Here is a 25,494-nt window from a genome sequence, read left to right as displayed (position 1 = left end):
AGAGCTCTAATAATGCAGTACTTCAGTGAGGGGTGTTCTAGTTCTGAAAACGACCTGGTCCAGTTGAAGAGGACTTTTTTGGATTTCCTGGCCAGGACGGTAACAGTAGTGAGAGGCATTTTAACCATTGTTGCTTTTTGAATATATATTATAGAAAATATTTAGTTTTAATAAGAAAAACGGGTTTTACATTCTGTTAATTTACCAAAAACATGCATGGAACACTGGTCCCTCAAGAACATGCTTGTGTCAAAAGCTCGTACTGTGCTCTTAAGACACATTATAGAAAGCTCTAGACCAGTTGTAGAAAGCTTGTAAACAACATGTGCCAACCGTCACCCACCCAGCTTTGTAGCAGAAGTCTGAGCAGGACCAATTTTTTTAGTTCCGCTACCGCATTGTTTAATCCCACTCCTATTTTCCAGTGAGAGCTCAGGAGTTGTTAGATGTCTGCTCTGACAGTTCCTTCAGGGAGTCCAGGGAGTCTGGGGGGTAGGTGGGAGTCCAGTGCAGTCTGGTGATTTTCTTGCTTTTAACACACCTGCTAAACCTAGCATTGGCTGCTGAGTTGCTTTAGATGTGTAGAAAAACACCAAACTGTGGAGGACTCCGGCGGTCCAAGACAGGATTTTGAAGCCCCTGGTTTAGGGCTCTCAGATCAGCTAATCTGCTGTTGTGATCCGGCCTGCCTGTAGATCTTTTTTGACAGTCAAGTGGCAGGATGGGTGTAGTGATGAAATCTGCCAAATAGGTCATCACAGTTCTTTTCTCAAACCTTCGTTTCCTCCCACCACATGACCTAGTCTAAAGCCTTCCGAGTGCTGACAGCAAGGTCAACCACGTCAATGTAGGTCTCTGCCAGTCAGTAGAGTTTAAGCATTCATTCTGTGATGAAAGATTATCTCCTTCTCATTTCACATAGAAGAAAAGGGAGCCATAGGCTGACAGTCACAGTGCATTGGTCAGGTCAGCTTGAGCATGTATGGCAAAATTATTTAATTACTGTGTGAGTGACAGAAGCCTTCATTAGCACAAATGCCTTTAAGAGGAAAAGGTGTGGTTAAGTGATATGATGGTATGTTCATTATCAAGATATCAGAACAACAGTTTATACTTTTCTGGGCACTACTCAGCTATTGTTGGTACTTTTAGAACACTGTCAAGTAGTGTACAGATTTAGGCAGATTAGACAGTAACCAAAATTCAGTGTTAGAAACTGCATATTAACAAGGAGCTTGTTTGATGAGGAGAAGCCATTTTTTTAGTTTCTAATGCTTCCTCCCCTTCAATAATTACAGTCAGTAATAAAAAAAAGTTACAGTCCTTATGGTCCATATATATAAGTGAATGAAAGCCATTTTGTATTCACTATTTTGAAAATGGGACAAATAGTGCATTCCAAATACATATATACATATGATCTCAGCTGCATATGTATATGTGTATTTGGAATGTTTGTGTGTGTGTGTGTATGTGTGTGAATTAGCAGTCACACTCCTTATAACTTCAGCATGGCTAAATGAATGAATGAGCAACGTTTTGTCATCTTTATAAATGAAATAAGTAAGAGTTTAGCATGGATGTGTTGTGTTTACAGCGGAACGCGCCTGCCTTTCCAACCCATGTGCTAATGGTGGAAGCTGTAAGGAGATTAGTCAGGGTTATGAGTGCTCATGCGCAGCTGGCTGGAGCGGCCCGTCCTGCAATATCAGTAAGAATATTAGATATGTATCCATAAACAAGTATGACTGTCTCTGCAACTGTGCGCTTGGTGATTCATCTTTCCTTTTTTGTTCTCATAGTTGCACATTATTTTGCTTAGGGGAGAACCCTGTGAAAATATGCAGTAGAAACAGGATTGCTTTCTCAGCTTCACCTGTCGATTTAATTTCACATACAGGCAAAAAATGATATCTTGGCAAATGACACCATTGTAAATCTAGTCAATATATCTAATATTTCTTAAAAGTATTTTTAAGACTGTTCAGTGTATTTCTAGATGTTTTTGGCTTCATCTTTAGCTAATTGTATTGGAAGACATAATGCAAATCATTTAGCTTCTGTCAGGAAAATAATGCCTCAGGGAAGAATGCTCTGCCAATAGAAGAAGGCAGTATCACTAAATAAAAACGTATCACTAAAAAAGCCCACTGTAGATGCTTACTTTGCATTTAACCTCAACTAATTATCAATTAAATTAGCTATTTCACCAACCCTGGACCTCACCCTAATCCTAAACATAATCTAAACCTGATCATAACCCTAACTCAACTAAATCAACTAAATCCTGAGATATGACCGGATTCTTTAGCAATTGAAACCTCTGTAGATAATCTGTTGGTGCTTTAAACTGAGTTAATCTGCAGAAGCTAAAAAAATATAACACAATCTCAAAATAAGACATATTAAATATATATGTATATCTAGGGTTGTGAATGACTGTGACTGTGAGACTGTGCATTTGTTATGGTTTAGTTACAACCATTTTTATTGTTTTACCTTTTAAAATGTTTAAATAATCATCAAAATAAGGGCAGTGAAGCTGTGAAACTCAATATATTGACAGAATCTTGATTAGGATGTATTTACTAATAGGATGTAGTATTTTGATTTGTTTTTCTCTCAAAATACTGTATCCTATTAGTAAATACATCCTAACCAAGATTCTGCTATATTCTGTAAAATATATTGAGTTCCATAGCTTAAGTGCCCTTATTTTGATGATAATCTACAGTTGATAAACATCCCTATATTCACTAATACACACTTGGCTTGCATATATATTGTGTCTAACCTGACCTCTTACTTTATAGATGTAGATGACTGTACACCAAACCCATGTAACCATGGAGGCACTTGCCAGGATCTGGTTAATGGATTTAAATGTAGCTGCCCCTCACAGTGGATTGGCAAGACATGTCTGATTGGTGAGAGCGCTCAAACAAACAAAAAAGGGTTGGTCATCTTTTCAGCCTTGTGCTGAAAAGTTTAAAGGGCCCATTTTTTCACTTTTCTGAAATAAAACACTTTAATGTTGTAGGTTTCAAATGTGCTGTTCACTACTCAGTCAGTAGGGTCAATACAAAAAATGCAAGAAAAATGTGGAATGTGAGTTCTTTAAAAACTCCCTCTTGATATTTTAAATGTGCAGATTTCATCAGGTTTGCATTATTTTTATATACTTTTAATTTATTTTTAATATATATATAAAGATGCCAATGAGTGTGACGACAAGCCTTGTGTGCACGCAAAATCCTGCCGCAACCTGATTGGTGGATATTTCTGCGAGTGTCTCCCAGGGTGGACGGGTCAGAACTGCGACATCAGTGAGTTGGCGAGCTTTGGCTCCTCTCTGTCTCATGTCTTTCAGCTTTATCAATCAGTTGGCTAAACCCTAAACTTGTGCCTTTCAGTGATTTAAACAGAAGAAGCATGTTAGTCATATCCAGTGATGAAACTAATGGGACATTAAACGCAGCATCACGGGACGGTACTCATAATCAAACCACCTGATGATGTGTAAGCTGGACTAATATATGTAATCATCAAATGGAACAAAGCTAAATGCAGAAGTACTTTGAACTAAAAAACGACTTTTGGGACCTCTCCTGACTCATCTTTCTCTGACAATAACTTTCTCTGGGACACTGTGCAAAATGTAAAATAAAATAGAATGCAACGCTAATTGAAAGTACTACAAAAGATAATTTATGAAAGGTTGAAACAGACCAAAGACGTGGTCAGGCGAATTGGATTGGATATTCCAAATTGCCCCTAGGTGTGAATACATCTGAGTGTATTTGTCTGTGTGTCTGTCCTGTGATGCACTGGTGACCTGTTTTCTACCTTCTGCCCAATGACCGCTGGGATAGGCTCCAGCACTCCTATGTCCCAGGAGGATAAGCAGCTTAGCTAGTGTCTATGTGTATCTTGGCTGATGGAAACCGCATGCTTGGAATGCAGAGTAGATGAGCTGTATGGCAGTTAGAGTTTCAGTGATTTATAATATTAAATTCAAAAAGTGTTCAAATCCTGTCACTTTTGTTTTGCAGATATCAATGACTGCCAGGGCCAGTGCCTGAATGGAGGAACATGCAGGGTAAGACAGTTTCAAGCCCCTTAACTTACTATAAACATCATTGTTGGTGGCAATGTTGACACAGGAAAATGTGTCGATGTTTATGGCATTTAGAGTGTGTTCTTTCCGTTGCTTAATTCTTCAGACGACTCCCCCACTCTAGCTTTTTCCCTTTTTGTCTTGTTGCAATAGTACTAAAAATGAATTGCAAGATTGGAGATTAAGCTTATTCTTAAATTGAGCTTTAACTAAATTCCCTAGCTATCAGGCAATTCCAAAAGTTTGAAAATTTGTTGTAATCTGTTGTCTGTTTTTCATTATACCATTGAAAATGTGACTCCATCATTAATGCTCTGTTCCCTCTCTGTCTAGAGTGGCTTCCTAAATTATCCCATTTGGTGATTATGATTCATCTCTTTTCTCTCAGGATTTAGTGAACGGCTACCGTTGCGTCTGTCCGCCTGGATTTTCGGGCGAGCACTGCGAGAAGGACGTTGACGAGTGTGCTAGTAGCCCTTGCCTTAATGGAGGCCGATGTGAGGATGAAATGAATAGCTTTCAGTGCCTGTGTCCTGCTGGCTTCTCTGGTCAACTTTGTCAGGTAACAAAAAATTTTGGCAAGCTTACTACTCCAGCCTTGTTCACACATATCAGAATTTCTGAAGACACAATTGTTTTCCTGTTTTCTGCAACACACAAGAACACAAGATTATTTGAAAATCCTCACATGATCATGCCAGGAGGAGTAGGTGATAATACAGCATAAAACTTGTCGAACGTTTTGAAGTGAAGAGATATTTAGTTGAAATATAAACACTAAGTTTCATAGAGTGCATGACACTACAACACAATGGTGTATTAAGTAAATAAAGAACAGTGTAAACAAGGGGGATTCATATGTGCAGACTGATGAGTTAATGGTAACGTATGATAAATTATGTAATCATATAAATTCATATAAACCACACAGAAACAACACAGAACAACACATATCTTCAGAAAGAGACATTCATGCATTGAATTCTGAAAAATCTCTAACCTGTAGAGTAATTTCCAAAAGCTCTGGTGTGAACAAGAGGACAAAACTTGTTGAGAACAGTACATACATACGTATGGTACAGCCTGGGATGTGCCCCTCTGTGGTTCTGCTGTATGAATACTATAAAAATAACCCAAAAGGTTTCTTTGGAGCAGTACTATAGAAGATTCTGTGAATAAACAGTGGATGGTTTTTGAAAGAAGCATTTTTTGTAAATAAAATGTATAAAAGTATGAAGAATATTTTTAAAGTTTAAGGAACTGTGACATAATGGAAATTCTAGAACTTTCCTAGAATTGTACATCTACGTGATTTAGATATCTGTATCTTTAACTTGGAACTGTTTAGGAACCTTTATTTTGTAGCTTTTTCAAAGGTCTTACAAATCACACACTCACCAAGCATTCCCTAAGCTTTGAGAGACAGCAGCAGACTCTGCCTGTTTCTCTAAAATATTCCTCTTACTTGTTTTCATTCTCCTGAGCATTTCACTGTGCTGTTTCCTGGCAGAGCCAGTAGGGAGGATGCTGTGGGTTTTTCTGTTTTGTAAGCCTTGAAAAATGTCTGGATATCGCTTTCCCCTCATCATTTAGGCCTTCTTTCTCTCAGTTTCCCTTATTTCTTCTCAAAAATGTCTCTTCTTTAGCTTGATATTGATTACTGTCGGCCCAGCCCCTGTCAAAATGGCGCGCTGTGCTTCAACCTGGCGTCTGACTACTTCTGCAAATGCTCGGACGACTATGAGGGCAAGAACTGCTCTCACCTCAAGGACCATTGCCGCACCACTTCATGCCAAGGTGAGGCTTTCCGCACACCCGGGTGCTCTCCGCACCCCCTCCTTATACCCTCATAGGCCTGCAGTAAGGTGATCTGTTTGTTGCGTGCCATTTTTAAGCTGCTTCCTGAGGGAAAAACACGGCGGAGGCGTCATATTGGGTTTCATAAGAGTGTTTAGCCTCAATCTGCCAATATGAGCTATTTTGCAGGAACTCTTCTACACACAGACACACACATACTTTCCAAGATCTTCCTGAAGGTCTGGCAGTGTCTTTACAGCTCTGTGTGTGTTCTTTCTGGTAATGGCTAATGCCTTGGTGGGTAATGTGTTTTGGTTGCGGCGCTGGTGGTTTTGTGGCTGTGTGAGGCAGACCAACCACACAGCTAGATAAGCCTGTTGTGCCATTCTTTTGTCTTAGCCAGGGAAGATCACTAATGTTTGTTATATAGCCATATTATCCATTCCCATGTCTGTGGGAGCAGACAGGAAGAAAAGAGGATTGCTATTAGAATGAAGCAGAAAAAGATTTTAGTAAATCATCAAGGTGGCAGCACGCAATCAGTCACATCAGATTTCACAAGAGAATAAGCAGTTTAAGATTACTATTACTATTATTTCCTTAAAATAAATTAAAGGAATATTTAGACCTAATCTATATTTGCCAAATTGTGTTGTGCAGTTGATTACAGAGTATAATTTCCATGGATTTCCTTGTACTTAGAAGAGCAGAAAAGTAATTTACTTAATACACAATTACTATAAAAGCCATTGGGCAGTTGCTACATGTGTTTAAATAAATGTGTCTGTGGTAATCAGCCAAATGCAGTAGATGCAGCCATTTGAGATTAGCTTGAAAAAATCTGGAGTACTCCTTTAAAGGGAAATTCTCAATATTTTTTCAGTTTTGAGCACGTCATTTGTTGAGTCATTTAGAGTGGTTTGTTGTAAAATGATGCATTGTAAAGAAACTCATATTTTTGTGAACAACAGAGATATGAACCAGGGGTTACAGTGTCTACAGTGCAAGTATAGCCATTTTATTTGCTATCCTAAACCACTCATGAACCTACAGGTGTCTTGTGAACTTTTATGATTTTTGTAATTCTTATAATTGCAAAATTTATAATGCAAACAGTTCTGACTCTGTGAGTTTGAGTGGGGCATTTCGCATCAAACCACTCTGAATGACTCAGGTTTACAGCTTAACAATTTCACTATGCAGACATTCAGAGAAAAAAACAATCTTTAACCTCTTTTTTCTTTCCTGTCCTTTAGTGATTGACAGCTGCACAGTAGCTGTTGCATCCAATAGTACACCAGAGGGGGTACGCTATATCTCCTCCAATGTGTGTGGACCTCATGGTCGCTGCAGGAGCCAGGCAGGGGGCCAGTTCACCTGCGAGTGTCAGGAAGGCTTCAGAGGCACTTACTGCCATGAGAGTAAGACTGAATTTCCATTGCACTATTCATCAGAACTAGGGCAGTGCGGTGGCACAGTGGGTAGCGCTGTCACCTCTCAGAAAACAAAGCCAGGGTTTAATTCCTGAGTAGAGTGACTAGGGTCCTTTCTGTGTGGAGTTGCAAGACATGCAGTCAGTCAATTGGACACACTAAATGCCCCTAGTTGTGAGTGTGTGTGTGGATGTATATGTCTGTCTGTGTGCCCTGCGATGAACTGGTGACCTGTCCAGGGTCCTGCATTCTGCCTAACGATCGCTAGGATATTCTCTGGCACCTCCATGACCCAGAAAGAAAAGCGGTTTAGAAAGCGTGTGTATTCATTAGAGCTTCATTAACTCAAAACAATTACTTTGACCGTTTACAGGCTATCCTATTTCCATGCAGAATTTTTACATTACATTTACGTTTGCTTCCATTTAAGTCACATAATTAAGTGACATCTATAATCAAATTTATCCAGAATTTATGGTAATATATAATTTTATCAAACAGCAACATGACTGTAAAATGGATAAGTGGTAAAAGAATTTTACACATTTGATTAACCTTTTTGCCTATTTATCAGTAACTACTTTTTAAACTACTTTCTTATGACTAACGCATATTTTATTTTTCAGATATAAATGATTGTGAGAGTAATCCATGCCAAAATGGTGGAACATGCATTGACAAAGTGAATGTGTATCAGTGCATTTGTGCTGATGGCTGGGAAGGAGCACGCTGTGAAATTAGTATGTCTTTTTTTCTTGAAATGAATCTCTTTTTTTCCCCTATACCTGTGCATTTAGACCTAACTAAAACATCTTTCTTCCTGTCTGCCAGACACAGATGACTGCAGCTTGAATCCATGTCTAAACAAGGGAACATGTCAAGACCTGGTGAATGACTTTTACTGTGAATGCAGAAATGGCTGGAAGGGAAAGACTTGCCACTCCCGTAAGAGTCTTTCTCTAACACATCCAAATAAGAATGGGGTAGTCATCATGAACATTGCAGTGTTATTTATTTCAACAAATATTGAAATGATTAACAATCGATCTTGTAATCATGTTGAACTAAATCATTTAACATTAATGCTGCTGTGCTTTGGGTCCCTTCCCTGATGAATCTCATGTGCGAGTGCATTGAAAGAGCATACAAAGATAAGTTGTTGAAGGAAATGTCTTCTGAGGATTTGAGTGAATTATCATCATATCTTTATCAGTATGATATTGATTTTTGCATTTCTGATCTAAACATTGAAGCAGACTTTCTTTTTGAGCCTGTGTGTGTGACATTAATATGTAAAGACACATGACGTGGACTAAAAAAACTCCTGACTTGACAGCTCTGAATTTTATAGTATTATTTCATACTTTACAGGGTGACTTGCAGCAGCACATGCACACCATATTGTAGTGTGTTTATTCCTTCTGACTCTTTAATGCCTCTGAATTCTTTAAATTTTAATAAAACAAATTCATAATGCAGCAGTATGCAAGAATAGGAAAAATATAACATCAATATTAGCCTATGTAAAAACGTAGTGAAAGTTAAAGTATTGGATTGTTTAGCAGTTTGCAATACTGAAAAAAATCACTGAAATTTTTGACACACTGTTCGAACTCAGTAAGAATTTTTAATTTCAGGTGAGAGCCAGTGTGATGAAGCCACATGTAACAATGGTGGTACCTGCCATGATGAGGGGGATACCTTTACATGCAGGTGCTCACCAGGCTGGGAGGGTGCAACTTGCAACATAGGTGAGTTCAGTAAAGTTGGTGCACAAAATGCCATAAACACCATCTCTGTAAGCTGAACTTCATCAGTATTCCCTTAGAGCTTTATGTGGGCCTGAAAATGTGGTCAGAGCCCAGATATACTCAGACAAAATTCAGTCTGACACCAATAAGAACCACAAAAAGCAGCATCTAATTATCAGCTATCCAAAATTCAGTTTAAATGTCACTGACTCATTCAAAGGTTAACTAATCTACCATACCACATTTAAAAAAACGTTTAAATAAGTATATTGGCAGCCAACATGTCATTAAAGTGGGCTGGGCATTTCCATTTTTTTTTCAACTCAAATTCAAATGGATGGCATAGCGGCATCACCCTAAACAAAAGAGAGTAGAAGTTTGATTCCCTGTTGAGGCAGAAATGCCACTAACATGCCTGTAAGAGAAAGCAGTCATGTACACAAGGTGTTGATTGTGTAAGTGAAAACAGTGAAGTGAAGTGAAAATCCTCTACAGAGAACACCTTTTTGCACATTTTGTACAATTACTGTTAAGTAATACTGTCAACATGTTAAATTCATCAAATAAAAAGAAAATTGTGCAGAAAAATGCTATATTTAGGTGTGGATATGTTAACTGTTTTCATATGTAATTTGACCCAGGGTTCTAAAACTTTTGCATACGACTGTACATGCACACTGTTATACCAAAAAGAGTCCCTGGGTAACACTTCCAGTGTTATGTTCACATGCTTTTGTGAGTGGATCTGGTCAAGAATAATGTAAATGCTTACAGCAATCATTATATTACTGATTTAGTTGTGCCATAGCAATGTCAGTGATATTTATCAACGAGTTGTTCTTGTTATCGTTATCATATTGTAAATTCTGTATCAGTTCACTCTTAGTAAGAAAAGTGAACTGACAACAAAAGAAGAGAGAAAAGACAGCCCAAATGCTTTCAGAGATGGGAGACATATAACGTATGTCAAACTCTAGTGTGAACTAAAAAAAATGAGTGTGAACTGAAAAAATTCAATTGCCCTTATAATCACAAAGATCAAGTAGTTAAAGTGCAAATAATAGCTGTTTAGGTGTGAAGTTAAGAGGTTTTGACTGGAAGGCTCTGACCTTTTCTTCTCTGTGCTTCCTCTACAGCCAAGAACAGCAGCTGTCTGCCCAACCCTTGTGAGAATGGAGGCACCTGTGTAGTCAGTGGCGAATCTTTCACCTGTGTGTGTAAAGAAGGTTGGGAGGGTGCCACCTGTTCTCAGAGTAAGTATGGCTTCCTTGAGGAAACACCAAGAAAGTCAGAGTTTTGAGGGTAAAGGAGAAAGATGCTAAAATAGAAATAGATAATCTGATGTTTGTCTTTAATCTTCTCTTTAGGTGCTCTGCTCCTGAAACAGTTGTTGAGTAAAGCAATGCCTCTTAAATGCAAGCCAAATTTGTAATAATTCTCTCTTTTATCTTGTTCTAACAATATGGGAAGCTTGGTTGGTCTATTTCTAGACCTTCTTTAATGCACAAGCAGATCATTTTACTCATTACTTTATATACATAACAGTATCTAGAAATGGATCTAGTATTACAATATACTCCATTATATTACAGTATACTCCATTATAGTATACTCCCGTCTCATTCTGACAAATATTAGATGTATAGTCTACATTTAAGATGTTTTCTCTTAAATCTTAAACCTTTTTTGGCAATGTAGATGTTGGCTTACTTGCTTGTTGCTTCCATTCTTCTTCTTTGCTCACCTTCCTCTCTCTCTCTCTCTCTCTCTCTCTCTCTCTGTCTAAATATTGTAGACTGCCATTGGCAATGAAGGAGAATAGGAAAAAAAATTAAATGAGGAAAGTAGAGACAGATGTCCACAACCCCCAGCCCACCCCTATGCTTCTTTTTTCTCTGCACATTCATTTCCTGTCTTCCTCTACATCTCTGACTCTCACTCTAGCCTAGTCATGTGTAAAAGTGATAAAAGGTTGTGAAGTGCTTGTCATTGAAGGTTAATATGTACATTTTGTCACTAACATAGATGCCTATGTTAAGGTGCTGCAAATACTGGTTAATACTGATAATATCAGCTAATGTAATTTAATGTGATGAAAAATTTAACACTAATAGCTTTAGTTAAATGGTTACTGTTGAGGTGATTGGCAACTGTAAAAGGCCACAGGTGATTATCAGTTCTCAACAGTCCCAATGTTTAAATACCAACTTGCAATGTCTTAAATAATATAAATAGTGCCAGGGTTGGAGCTTCCCTGTTCTCTTCATGTCAGGTTTTTTTGGTGTTATAACATTATGCTCATGCTAAAGGTTAGGTGTGACTGCAGCAACAATTCAGTTTTTTTTTTTCTCTAAAATTAACCAGTTCCACCTGTATTACAACGATAGAAGAATGCAGGTGGTGACTGTCAATTTAGCACTTTAGGAATTTAAAAAACATAACTGTCCTCTAAGGTGCCTGTTCATTACAATATAAAACAAGCTGCTAAATACTACTTTATTGCTCAGCCAGTTATATCAGTCAGACTCTAGTACTTTTAAAAGGCAAAGGAGGTCCGTTAATAATAACCTCTTTGCACACACGCAAGCTTTGACATGTTCTCTGCTGCACTAACACGTGAAAAAAAAAGCAAAACTCATTCTGTCTCTTTCTTTTTCAGATACCAACGACTGCAGTCCACACCCATGGTAAGTCCAGGCAAATAGTTTTTTTGTGCACGCAGCCTGCTCCTGTAAACAAGCCTGTACAGCTGTGCCGAACTTTCTCACACTCTGCAGGCAGTGTGCTGGGAAACAGGCACGCCCTTTTCTTGCTGTCATTCCAAAGGTGTGCTCAGCCCTGCCGTCTACCGTGCCCCCCGCTCGACTTTCTGCTTCAACTGATCAAGAGATCGTTTGAGTTCAGTTCAACATGAAAAAAAGAGAAAGAAAAATAGCTCATTGCGCTTTGGGCATTGCTTCTTAAGGGGGAATTCCACTGTAAAGTATCGAATTCAACATTAGAATGACTCATGCATGCAATGGTAAAAGCTTTGTTGAAATGTCTTCCTGAATTGTAATGTATAAGGGAGAAAGTTTTAGCATTGCCGTGATCATTTTCTTTCTTTGTTTCTTTGTTTCTTTCCCTCTCTAGCTACAACAGTGGGACTTGTGTAGATGGAGAGAACTGGTACCGGTGTGAGTGTGCCCCAGGCTTTGCTGGCCCTGACTGTCGCATAAGTGAGTGTGAGCCTTTTGAATGATGGGGTCCTTCAACCATAGTCAGTCCTGGCAATAATTCTGTCCTTCAAAAAAGTCAGCGTTGGGACATAATTGTCTAGACAGCCAGTTAGCCGGCCATTTCTGGCAGAGTGCCAAGCTCAGTCCTCATATTATGAGCTCAGCACTGATTAGAGTTCATTTGTCCCCTTTAAAAACTTTCATCTGGCCACTTAGCTCCTTATTATGAGGCATTCCTCAGGCTTTGCTGTTTGATGCAGGCATAACTGTAAATATAGCCTGCACTAATGAAATTACTATCAGCTGAACATAGCTATACATTAGATCAAGGCTATTAAAGTTCTTTAATTAAGTAGTTGCTTGGTCAGATGCTTTCTGTAGAACGTATTTTTTCTCTAGCCTTACTACCTAATTACTCCCAAATGTTCCTGTTTGTGCTTCTAAGAAAGTAAAGGAAGTGTTTGTGATTCCCTTCAGATATTAACGAGTGCCAGTCCTCACCTTGTGCCTTTGGTGCTACATGCATAGATGAGATCGACGGCTATCACTGCCTTTGTCCACCTGAACGGACTGGGCCTCATTGTCAAGAAAGTGAGCACAATCTTACACACCATCTTCTTTTACCACATACGCTATATTGCCAAAAGTATTCACTCGCCTGCCTTCACATGCATATGAACTTCAGTGACATCCCATTCTTAATAGAGTTTAATATGATGTCAGGCCACCCTTTGCAGCTATAACAGCTTCAACTCTTCTGGGAACGAATTCCACAAGGGTTAGGAGTGTGTTAATGGGAATTTTTGATTGTTCTTCCAGAAGCGCATTTGTGAGGTCAGACACTGATGTTGGACGAGAAGGCCTGGCTCGCAGTCTCCGCTCCAATTCATCCCAAAGGTGTTCTGTCAGGTTGAGGCCAATCAAGTTCTTCCACACCAAACTCTTTCATCCATGTCTTTGTGGACCTTGCTTTGTGCACTGGTGCACAGTCATTTTGGAACAGGAAGGGGCCGCCCCCAAACTGTTCCCACAAATTTGGGAGCATGAAATTGTCCAAAATCTCTTGGTGCTGAAGCATTAAGAGTTCCTTTCACTGGAACTAAGGGGCCGAGCTCAACTCCTGAAAAATAACCCCACACCATAATCCCCCCTCCACCAAACTTTAGATTCGCACAATGCAGTCAGTCAAGTGCCGTTCTCCTGGCAACCACCAAACCCAGACTCATCCATCGAATTGCCAAGTGGAGAAGCGTGATTCATCACTCCGGAGAACATGTCTCCATTGCTCTAGAGTCCAGTGGTGGCGCTTTACACCACTGCATTTGACGCTTTGCATTGCGCTTGATGATGTAAGGCTTGGCTGCAGCTGCTCAGCCATGGGAACCCATTCCATGAAGCTCTCTACACTGTTCTTGAGCTAATCTGAAGGCCACATGAAGTTTGGCGGTCTGTAGTGATTGACTGCAGAAAGTTGGCGACCTCTGCGCACTATGCACCCCAGCATCCACTGACCCCGCTCTGTCATTTTATGTGGCCAACCACTTCGTGGCTGAGTTGCTTTCGTTCCCAGTCACTTCCACTTTGTTATAATACCACTGACAGTTGACAGTGGAATATTTAGTAGTGAGGAAATTTCACGACTGGACTTGTTGCACAGGTCGCGTCCTATCACAGTACCGCGCTGTTATTCACTGAGCTCCTGAGAGCGACCCATTCTTTCACTAATGTTTGTAGAAGCAGTCTGCAGGCCTAGGTGCTTGGTTTTATACACCTGTGGCCATGGAAGTGATTAGAACACCTGAATTTAATGATCTGGATGGGTGAGTGAATACTTTTGGAAATATATTGTAATCCAGTAAAGCACTAGGGTAACAATACACTTTTTAGCCAGGGAGCATAAAATCCCAAGCTGTGAATTGACTGATCACAGACCACTTGCTCTGATGCATTTGGGTGCAGGGAGGACAATTACAAAGCTCAATCCACAAGGAACACAAAGTTGTCTGCAAGTGCTCATTGAAAGTTGTTTTTTCTTACCTTCCTTTATCTTCCTCTCTCACTTAGTCACGGGGAGGCCCTGCATTTCTGACGGAGGTCAAATTACCGCTGATGGTGTAAAATGGGAAGAAGACTGCAACACCTGTCAGTGTCATAATGGAAAGGTCCACTGCACCAGGGTGTGTATGATTTTAGCCTACATACAAGGTGATAACTGACCTATTGCTAAATGCTGTTCCCTAAATACACTGCTCAAAAAAATAAAGGGAACACTTAAACAACACAATATAACTCCAAGTAAATCAAACTTCTGTGAAATCAAACTGTCCACTTTGGAAGCAACACTGATTGACAATCAATTTCACAGCTGTTGTGCAAATGGAATAGAAAACAGATAGAATTTATTGGCAATTAGCAAGACACACTCAATAAAGGAGTGGTTCTGCAGGTGGGGACCACAGACCACTTCTCAGTACCTACGCTTTCTGGCTGATGTTTTGGTCACTTTTGAATGTTGGTGGTGCTTTCACACTCGTGGTAGCATGAGACGAACTCTACAACCCACAGAAGTGGCTCAGGTAGTGCAGCTCATCCAGGATGGCACATCAATACGAGCTGTGGCAAGAAGGTTTGCTGTGTCTGTCAGCGTAGTGTCCAGAGGCTGGAGGCACTACCAGGAGACAGGCCAGTACACCAGGAGACGTGGAGGAGGCCGTAGGAGGGCAACAACCCAGCAGCAGGACCGCTACCTCCGCCTTTGTGCAAGGAGGTACAGGAGGAGCACTGCCAGAGCCCTGCAAAATGACCTCTAGTAGGCCACAAATGTGCATGTGTCTGCACAAACGGTTAGAAACCGACTCCATGAGGGTGGTATGAGGGCCCGACGTCCACAGATGGGGGTTGTGCTCACAGTCTAACACCATGCAGGACGCTTGGCATTTGCCAGAGAACACCAGGATTGGAAAATTGACCAATTTGGCATGACCGGTTTGGCAGTGGGTCAGTAATGGTGTGGGGTGGCATTTCTTTGGAGGGCCGCACAGCTCTCCATGTGCTCGCCAGAGGTAGCCTGACTGCCATTAGGTACCGAGAGGAGATCCTCAGACCCCTTGTGACACCATATGCTGGTGCGGTTGGCCCTGGGTTCCTCCTAATGCAGGACAATGCTAGACCTCATGTGGCTGGAGTGTGTCAGCAGTTCCTGCAAGATGAAGGCATTGAAGCTATGGACTGGCCCGCCTGTTGCCCAAACCTGAATCCTACTGAGCACATCTGGGACATTTTTTTTTTTTTACCTTTATTTTTCCAGGTAAAATGTTTGAGAACCAGTTCTCATTTACAAACATGATCTGGCCGAAAGGCCCCAATAAAAATAGGACCATGGCACATAAAAACAGAGACATACAAAAGCAAGTATACATACCAGAAGTAAAACATAACAAAACAAACAATCATGTCTCGCTCCATCCACAAACTGTCCAGGAGTTGGCGGATGCTTTAGTCCAGGTCTGGGAGGAGATCCCTCAGGAGACCATCCGCCACCTCATCAGGAGCATGCCCAGGCATTGTAGGGAGGTCATACAGGCACGTGGAGGCCACACACAATACTGAGCCTAATTTTGGCTTGTTTTAAGGACATTACATCAAAGTTGGATCAGCCTGTAGTGTGTTTTTCCACTTTAATTTTGTGTGTGACTCCAAATCCAGGCCTCCATTGGTTAATAAATTTGATTTCCATTGATTATTTTTGTCTGATTTTGTTGTCAGCACATTCAACTTTGTACAGAACAAAGTATTCAATGAGAATATTTCACTCATTCAGATCTAGGATGTGTTATTTGAGTGTTCCCTTTATTTTTTTGAGCAGTGTATTTTTTAAAATAGCTTACGTAACTAGACTCAGTCTTTCAGGATTTTTCAATATGCTGCAATGCTGTGCATGGGGTGCTGCGACACATCATAAGGGAATAAAAAGGGATTAATTTCAACACAAGAAGAGGATCTATATGAAAACCACTTAAAGCTATCAAAAATGTTAGAGAGCATGTACATCTGATCCAAGGTTTATAAGTTTGCTAACCTAAGAAATCTGGCTAATTAATATAGTCTTTTTTTTTGTTATTGTGATATTATTTAGTATCGTGGATTAAATCCTTTTGAGCTTTAGAGCAGGCAAATGGGGACCAGCTCAGTCACTAGGTACCTAAATATTTAAAGGCCAAGGAGGCCATACATATATAACATTATGCTTAACATGCTAATAATTGCACAATTACCTGGTCTACTGGAGAGGTATAATGTAGCTCCCCTGCTATTTGAGACTTCTCTCTTTTTTAATTTAATCTGTAGACTTCATTCTTTGAGCAACTTTAGAGTGATGATTATGATGTTATAGATGTAGCTTTCAGACATATGCTGTAAACTTCTTGCTACTCCTTTCCACAAATTTGGTCTGTATTTGGCATGGAGAGTTTTAAAGCTTGCCACAGATTTAGCAATGGGTCACTTTGCTAAATTCTTGTTAGGTTTTACAGTGTTGTTCTTGTTGAATGCATAACGTGAAATGCTCTGTTGGTCCGTTTTTCCTCAGATGTGGTGTGGGCCGAAGTCTTGTCGGATCGGTAAAGGCCATGGTGGATGCCGGTTGGGCCAGTCTTGTATCTCCATCAAAGAGGAGCATTGTTTTGTGAAGCCCTGCCATGGCCTGGGAGAGTGCTGGCCCTCCGCACCCCCTCCACCAAACTCCAAATGCCAGCATAGCTTCCCTTACCAGGACAACAGCTGTGCCAACATCACATTCACCTTCAGTAAAGAGACCATGCCTCGAGTGGGTCATCCTTTCGAAGTAGAGATTGACTTATTTTCTTGCTGTCATATTATTAAGCCCATCTTTTCATTGTTAAATTGTTGAAAGTCTCTTCCACATAATGCAGTGAGCAGTGAGCCACACAATTTTATCGCAACAGGCACAACCTCAGCCACATTAGTCAGCCAAAAGGCTTTTAATTTAATTGAAAATTCTATTAAGTTATGAGTTTGACAGATTGCTTTTGATATTTGCAAATTTTGTAAAAATGTATTTTCTTAAAAGTTAGCAAATTCAGTTTTGACAAGGCACCAAAATACTTGCAGTTACTGTGTAACGTTTGGGAGCGATGAGGAGGCAGACACGTGTGAAGACAAGCGAGATTTATCATGGGCAAATCCAAACTCAGGGTCAAGACGGTCCAGGGTCAGGTAGCCAACACGGAGAGATTGGGGTACAGACATGACAAACAACACAGAATAAACAAACAATCCAATCCAAGACCAAACACTTCAAACAATACTAACACCTCAAACAAAGACCAGCAACAAACCAGGACAAACACGGAGCTTAAATACAAAAGGGCTAATGCGGGACAGATGGAAAACAGGTGGTAACAATCAGGGGCAGGGTCTGGAAACAAGGGGGCAGGACCAGGAAGAAACAAAACAAACGCACATGGGCAGGACTGGGAGGGGTGAATCATGACACACTACTGTAATGCAAAAAGACACAGTGTTGTAAATGCTTTCTTTTGATGCCTGTAAAGGCAGGCTTTGCATCATGGAGAACACTCACTGGCTACTGAGCAGATGTGCTTGACTTGCTTGGGGCTGTAGGCGGCTTAGCTTCAGGGGGAAGGCTGCTGTCTACATGTTATCACTTAAAGATGAGTGTGCTGTCTACATGTGATCACTTAAAGCACTCTCTGGACTTAAACATAGGTCCCTATAGAAGGTTACACTCTGCATTGCTGAAGCTTTGGCCATTACGCATAGACATAGTATTCTTGTCTGAACTGAGACATTCCTTAATTAATATGCCGTAGCATCACAGATAGAAATGCACCACTGTATCACCAAGGCAGTAATCATGCAAGTCTTGAGAAACAGCCAAGCATTCTTACGGCCAACCATTCTGAGCATGACAGAAAGCAAGACTATGGAATTTAGAACCCATTCATCTTATTTAGTTTTGTCCCCTCATCTTCACGTCAGTTTCTCCAGTATTTCCAGTTTCAGACAAAGGACATTGCTTTTCTCTGTCTCTGCAGGGTCTGAGTATAGAACATGTGTGTAATGAGCTGAGACAGGTGTATGTGGTGAAGAACCTGTCCTCAGAGTATGGTGTTTCCATCACCTGCGATCCGTCCTTCTCTGCCAGCAATGAGATTCATGTCAGCATAGTGAGTACACATTCTTTCATGTTTTCTGAAGAATTTTTGCATTAGATATGATGTAATTCAGATCAGTTTTTATTTCAAACAAGCAGAAGCACACCTTATTTCAGTTGATTAATCAGTTGGTCTCAGTCTTCAAACAAGTGATTAGTTCTAAAGGTTAGAAAACTTGCTAACCTTTACACTTGCCATTTGTAGATAAGATTTCTGTGCGATTGATTGATTACTTATTATTTTACTATTCAAATTCTTGTCTATAGTTTATTGAAGAGCCAAGGTTGGACAGGAGCCCTATTAAAGAGATCACTGATCGGATTATAGACCTGGTGAGCAAGCGGACTGGCAACAGCTCTATTATTACAGCTGTCACAGGAGTGCGTTTGCAGCAGAGGCAAAACCCCAGCAAAACAGGTACAAACCTCTCAGTAAATAAACAGTGAAAAAAGAAGGAAAACAGTGGGTGACAACAATCCAAATTGTAGTGCACTTAGCAACGAGCCCAGAATAATGCACTGACTGGTCCATGCCCAATTCATGACACTGCCAAATGGCACCAAACATGCAGTGATTTGTATACTGATTCAACTTCAGCAACATTTGAAACAAGCAACTGTAGCCTGATATAGCAGAACATGTTAACTTTTCAAACCTTTCACTTCAAACTTTTCTATACAACTGTATACACTTTATTTCCAAAAGTATTCACTCACCCATCCAAATCATTAAATTCAGGTGTTCCAATCACTTCCATGTCCAGAGGTGTATAAAACCAAGCACCTAGACCTAACCCTGCTTCTACAAACATTAGTGAAAGAATGGTCACTCTCAGGAGCTCAGTGGATTCCAGCGTGGTACCGTGATAGGACAACCTGTGCAACAAGTTAAGTTGTGAAATTTCCTCAATACTAAATATTGCGCAGTCAACTGTCAGTGGTATTATAACAAAGAAGTGATTGGAAATGACAGCAACTCAGCCACGAAGTGGTTGGCCACGTTAAATGACAGAGTGGGGTCAGCGGATGTTGGGGTGCATAGTGCACAGAGGTCGGCAACTTTCTGCAGAGTCAATCACTACAGACATCCAAATGTCGTGTGGCCTTCAGATTAGCTCAAGAACAGCGTAGAGAGCTTCATGGAATGGGTTTCCATGGCTGAGCAGCTGCGTCCAAGCCTTGCATCACCAAGCGCAATGCAAAGCGTTGAATGCAGTGGTGTTAAGTGCCGCCATTGGACTCTAGAGCAGTGTAGACATGTTCTCTGGAATGAAGAATCACGCTTCTCCGTCTGCGAATCCGATGGACAAGTCTGGGTTTGGCTGTTGCCAGGAGAACGGTGTTTGTCTGATTGCATTGTGCCAAGTGTAAGTTTGGTGGAGGGGGGGTTATGGTGTGGGGTTGTTTTTCAGGAGTTGGGTTTGGCCCCTTAGTTCCAGTGAAAGGAACTCTTAATGCTTCAGAGATTTTGGACAATTTCATGCTCCCAACTTTGTGGGAACAGTTTGGGGACGGCCCCTTCTTGTTCCAACATGACTGCGCACCAGTGCACAGTCTGACCTCAGACTGACCTCACAAATGCACTTCTGGAAGAACGGTCAAAAATTCCCATAAACACACTTCTAACCCTTGTGGAAAGCCTTCCCAGAAGAAATGAAGCTGTTATAGCTGCAAAGGGTGGGCCGACATATCAAACCCTATGGATTAAGAATGGGACGTCACTCAGGTTTGTATGTGTGTGAAGCCAGATGAGTGAAGACTTTTGGCAATATAGTGTACGATTTATACGTTTTAATTCAATCAGACTTTGCAATAATAAATAAATAAATAAAATGAAACCATTTAACAGATCCACTGTCACTGAATTCTTTCTTGTGCTGCTATTTGTACTTACTTGTAATTGAAAGACTAGTGAGCTGATAAAGATTTCGGTTAGCAAATTTTGATTCAAATTACATGTTGACAGTATTTAAACACAACTGATTATCATGTACATGGATGCCTGTATCTGTACTTATTAACACTGAAATTTAGTATTTCTGTTGTTACTGATATTTTAATGAGATTTTGATGATTCAACCACAAATTAAGCATTCCTTTCTTAAAATTTTCTTCTAATATTATGCTTATATTTACACACACTCATACAGAAATGCAAAGGTAAAGGTCCTTAAAAAGTGATATATAAGTATCATGTACTATTATTATTGTTATTATAATTATTAGTAGTAGTAATAGTAGAATTAAATAACAATGCTGCAAGTGAAATGTAACTTACATTCACTTTATGATACACTTGAATGTTCTCAAGGGCCAGTCCAGTTATTCAAACTATATTCCCGGAGATACAGCATTGCAGTGTATAAACTTTGGTCCTTCACTAGACTTGAGAAGTAACATTTGGTCAAGAAAAGAGGGATGCCAAGCATGTCCATTATTTCAAATGTACCACATCTCATTTTCTTCAAATCAAGGCTTTATTGTCATATTAGCCATGTACAAGTACACAGTGAAACAAGTTCACAGCAATACAATATACAATGCACTGCAATAAATGAATATAAAAAAATTAACAATAAATACAAACCAGAACACAGGCAGTACACAGCACCATTAGACAGACCCGGAGAGGACACTGCGTATGTTACCATGCTGCCATCTTGGTCAAGCTCTAAAATGAACTGCCAGACATCTTAAATTCATGTGCATTTCTGTGGATTAAAAAAGTATGAAACTGTTTATATTTTCATTATATGGAATCAAAAACTCTTACTCCTGCATGGTAGAAACATCACTTTGAGCTTCAGAGGCATTAACTGTCCTTGAGAGTAATTCTGTATACACCATAAAAATGATGGCTTAAAGGTGTTTCCACAGCCATAGCCAACTGGGTCCCAGAAGCTCTAAGGAGTCTTCAGTCATACGGGCTGTGGAACGTTACATCAGCTTTGCCAGCTGGACAGAGCAGAGATTTGACATCAGGGTCCTCTTCATGCATGCCATTCATCAAAATGCAGAGTGTTGTGCTGCTTCAACTTGTGCCAAATGGCATACTTACTTGGTAACTTGGGAATAATTCTTGCTAGTGTTCCATGAAGACTGGCCATGTTAAGTGAGAATGAGCAAATTGCTTGTCGCATTCGACAATACAAAGCTGTTACTGAGAAAATAATCATGTCCAATAAGTTGGACATAAATGGACATAGATCCTGAATAAGGATTGATTATGATCCTTTATTTTAACGTAGAACTGCCCTAAATTATGGCAGGAGCATTCTGTTGTCCAGTGTTAGGAATGAACAACTTTATATATGATGTGTTTATCACATGGCACAGTTTTAAAGTTTGGAATCTCTGCTCATATTGATGCTATTTATTTAAATCAATCTTATACAGTGTATTGAAAAATGGTCAGCTAGACACCAGAAGGTATTTAAAGAGACTTTATTCAATAGTTTTAGGAAGTTTTTAGATTATAATGATAGATTTACAGTAATTCATTTTTGAGGAAAAGTTACATGCCTTGAGATATGAGGAATTCTGGATATCAATTTTATCTTAACTTAATTCTCAATAATATTCTTCTTTCTTATTCATTAAAAATATATACATCTCAGTACATCTCATTCTGAACACATCTAAAAAAACATTTCTAAACAGCTTCCTGCAGTGTTAATCGTTTTATAAATGCACTTGCAACAACATTGGTTTTATATAATTGAAAACAGTAATTCCAAATATTTCAACTGTAGTGGGAGACTTATAGAAGATAAGATATGTAGGTGACAAAAAGGGTTATTTGCAAGGACAATAAAAAGAACCAGTTTTTAAGAACCTTTTGATGGTCTTTAAAGACTTGTGAACTTGTGTGACATACTGTTAATGTTTAGTAACATAATTTTGCCTTTTTTTCTAGACTATCTGGTTCCTCTGCTCAGCTCCATCTTCATCATTCTCTGGATCATGGCCTTTGTAATGTCCTTCCTGTGGTGTATTCGTCGCCGTCGGAAACAGAATGCCCATGGCAATACAGCAGCCTCGGCCACCGAGGACAACACCACCAACAACGTGCGTGAGCAGCTAAACCAGATCAAGAACCCAATTGAAAAACATGCAGCCCATAGTGTTGCCATAAAAGACTACGAGGGGAAGAACTCGATCATTGCCAAAATTAGGACACACAATACAGAGGTTGAGGAGGAGGAGATGGAGAAGCACATGCAGAAAGCGCGATTCACCAAGCAACCAGCCTACACGTTAGTGGAGAAGGAGGAGCGAACACCTACCAAAACCCCCAACTGGACTAACAAACAGGACAACAGAGACTTGGAGACAGTGCACAGTTTAAATAGGATGGAGTACATCGTATAGCAGGCAACTGTGTTGCCACATGACCAAACCCCTCCTCAGTACCCATGTACTGATAGCACAGAGGCTTGAGGAGGCTGAATCATTTCAAACTGTTGTGTCGTACCTTTGACTCTAAGGTTTATTATTTGCGGAGTCCCTGTGTTAATTTAAGTTTCGACAAGCTGGCTTACACTGGCTTACAACTGATAGTTGTTGTGGTTGGCTGGAAAAACCAAAGTGCTGTATTTCACGTCCATGCAAAAACTAGTTTGCAAGTGTCTTCCTGCTTTACAAAAACGACAACACTACCAGCACCACATACATTTCCAATGTCTATTTTTGTGGATACGTTTGAGTATCTTTGAGTCTTTGTACTATTTTCAGATGGTCTTAAGGTTTTTTTTTACTATTATTATTATAATGACAATATCACTGCTCAAGTAGTTTTTTCTATTGATTGTTGGGGCTCTCTCTGGTTAGATTTTACTATTATTGTGTACTAAAAGTGCCTGTGCAGCTCCTCACCACATCAACAGACTTTTTAACATGACAAAGGAAAAAAGACAAATGCAGAAAAATACACAGAAAAAATATTATTTATTATTTTTCTTTACTTGGTGCAGGATGTGTCTGTCTTGCCTGGGTCGAGACTGTCCAGAATGTAGTTAATTCCTGCCTTAGAGCTTAGGCTCAGTAGACCTTAATTAAAATTCTTCTTACCATCATTTATAAGGATACAAAGCACAATGTTCATTGATAGCTTTAGCCCTGAGATGTTACTATTATTTTCGGCTTTCAAGCTTTCAAAAAGCATGAATAGTCTGTGTTTCTAATACCAGTGGGAACAACACTCCCTGTTCTAGCACTAGATGCAACCAAGAGAATGCATTGTCAGAAATGCAACAAAGGTCTATTAAGCCTGATTAATGAAGTAATTGTCTTTTTGCTAATTTTATGAAGCTATTAAAGTACACAACTAATGTGGCCAATCTTGCTTTCTAGTTGTTAATATAACCACTTCCTAGTAGCTCCAACTGATATGGAGCTCATATAAATAAACATTACTGACCACTGCCCACTAAAGGTGTCAGTGTTAAAGATTCAGATTCTGTTTGTTGCACTGTAAACATTACTGTGAAATCTAACAACTGTGGACAATAATGGTCATCAGGCGATTATGTAATAGTTGTGACAGGTCTAGCTTGAAATCTTTTCAACCAAAGATTTATTGGATATTAACCTCTAGTTTAAATAATTGCCCAGTGTTAATTCCAGTGAAAAGCTACAGGAGAACGATTTCTCAGTACTGAAGCTTTTATGGACTTGCGCTGTGTCCTCTCATAAATGAAACCTCAGTTTTAGATTCTATATTGTAAACAGCAGTAGCCTTGTCACTCATTTCACATGTGTATGCCACATTACAAGGACCTTACAGATGATTATGCAGTGGATTATGTCTGCAACAGTAAGTACGACCAGGGGCAGTACATGGCCAAATGTAAGCAACACTAGACTGTAAGGCAGGTAGCAAGAAATTGGCACTGTCTGGCCCCAGGCAAGGGTCTGTTCACAGCTGCTGCCAATATGAAGAATTGTTCATTTAGAAATGTTGTGTAGATATGTACATTTGTTCTTAATTAATCACTGTGTATATTTGATTTATTAACTTAATAATCAAGAGCCTTAAAATATCATTCCTTTTATTTATGTGTACTGTCTAGTTTTGAAGGTTTTGAAAGCTTTTTAAGCTTATGGCTTCTTATTTTGACAACAAATTAGTTTCATGTTTTATAGATGCCAAAATTTTGAAGAGAAAAAGAGCTATTTTTAAGAATAGGTTGGGCATGTGTGAGCCTGAAAGTTTTTTTTTCCTTTGGTATATTGTTAGATATTATTTTGAAAACTCTGTTGTATCCATTTTGACAGGTGAGGTGAGGAACGTAAGAAAAACAGCTGCTTTTGTTTTATTACATGGCTTTGGTGGCAAACACGTTGGTTGTCACAAATGAAAAGCAATGTAAAGGAACAAATCTGCTTTTGGTTATCTGTTTTTCTTTTTATGGGTTAACCTACTGAAATTAGAGAATGTCTTTAAAACATTGCTAATATAAATGATTTTGCCTCCGATTTAGTTTGCATGACATCATAAGCTAGGTGTTAAATACTTGAACAGTGGGGGGGGGGGCAATGAGAACACCCAAACCAGCTCCTGGAGATCGATACACTCTTAAAAATAAAGATGCCAAAAAAAGGTTCTTTGGCATGATGCCCTAGAAGAATCGCACTATTTTTCCTGAAGAACTTTACTGTGGAGAAGTCTTCAAAGAACCATGTTTGTAAATGAGATCTAAATGAGAAAGTTTAAAGAACTAAAGGTTCTAAACCAAGTAAAGTTTTTTCCTGGAACCATACATCCTAGCCAAATTTAGGAACCTTGATTCTTAAGAGTGTATGCTGCAGAATTTAGTTCCAGTTCTAGTTCACACATCGCACAAGGCCAATTTCACCTCTCCTTACAGCCCTGAAAGATTTTCTAATTACACAAGTCACATGCTGATCTAATAGCCCGAGAAAAGAGTGAAGGAAGCTTCTTTCACTCTTATTTGGTGTAGAGAGATCTGTATATCAAAGC

General features: G+C 39.6%; 1 protein-coding gene across 1 annotated transcript in view; it reads left to right on the top strand.

Moving 5' to 3' along the window:
* Positions 1-25,128, top strand: part of jag1b (jagged canonical Notch ligand 1b) — a 61,927-nt gene extending 36,799 nt beyond the window's left edge. Inside the window, exons 8-26 of the mRNA XM_017721545.2 lie at positions 1,598-1,711; positions 2,814-2,927; positions 3,213-3,326; positions 4,053-4,099; positions 4,506-4,679; positions 5,764-5,914; positions 7,171-7,335; positions 7,974-8,087; positions 8,179-8,292; positions 8,985-9,098; positions 10,235-10,351; positions 11,758-11,785; positions 12,231-12,316; positions 12,794-12,907; positions 14,381-14,493; positions 16,905-17,141; positions 18,394-18,525; positions 18,780-18,930; positions 22,429-25,128. Coding sequence (XP_017577034.1) covers positions 1,598-1,711; positions 2,814-2,927; positions 3,213-3,326; positions 4,053-4,099; positions 4,506-4,679; positions 5,764-5,914; positions 7,171-7,335; positions 7,974-8,087; positions 8,179-8,292; positions 8,985-9,098; positions 10,235-10,351; positions 11,758-11,785; positions 12,231-12,316; positions 12,794-12,907; positions 14,381-14,493; positions 16,905-17,141; positions 18,394-18,525; positions 18,780-18,930; positions 22,429-22,883 — 2,654 coding nt within the window. The 3' untranslated portion in view covers positions 22,884-25,128. The remainder of the gene's footprint in view (positions 1-1,597; positions 1,712-2,813; positions 2,928-3,212; positions 3,327-4,052; positions 4,100-4,505; positions 4,680-5,763; positions 5,915-7,170; positions 7,336-7,973; positions 8,088-8,178; positions 8,293-8,984; positions 9,099-10,234; positions 10,352-11,757; positions 11,786-12,230; positions 12,317-12,793; positions 12,908-14,380; positions 14,494-16,904; positions 17,142-18,393; positions 18,526-18,779; positions 18,931-22,428) is intronic.
* The last annotated feature ends 366 nt before the right edge of the window (positions 25,129-25,494 follow it).

The sequence above is a fragment of the Pygocentrus nattereri genome, chromosome 22 (assembly GCF_015220715.1).
Source record: "Pygocentrus nattereri isolate fPygNat1 chromosome 22, fPygNat1.pri, whole genome shotgun sequence".
NCBI lineage: Eukaryota > Metazoa > Chordata > Actinopteri > Characiformes > Serrasalmidae > Pygocentrus > Pygocentrus nattereri.
The sequence above is the reverse complement of the archived record's forward strand: the minus strand, read 5'-3'. Positions and strand labels throughout refer to the sequence as shown.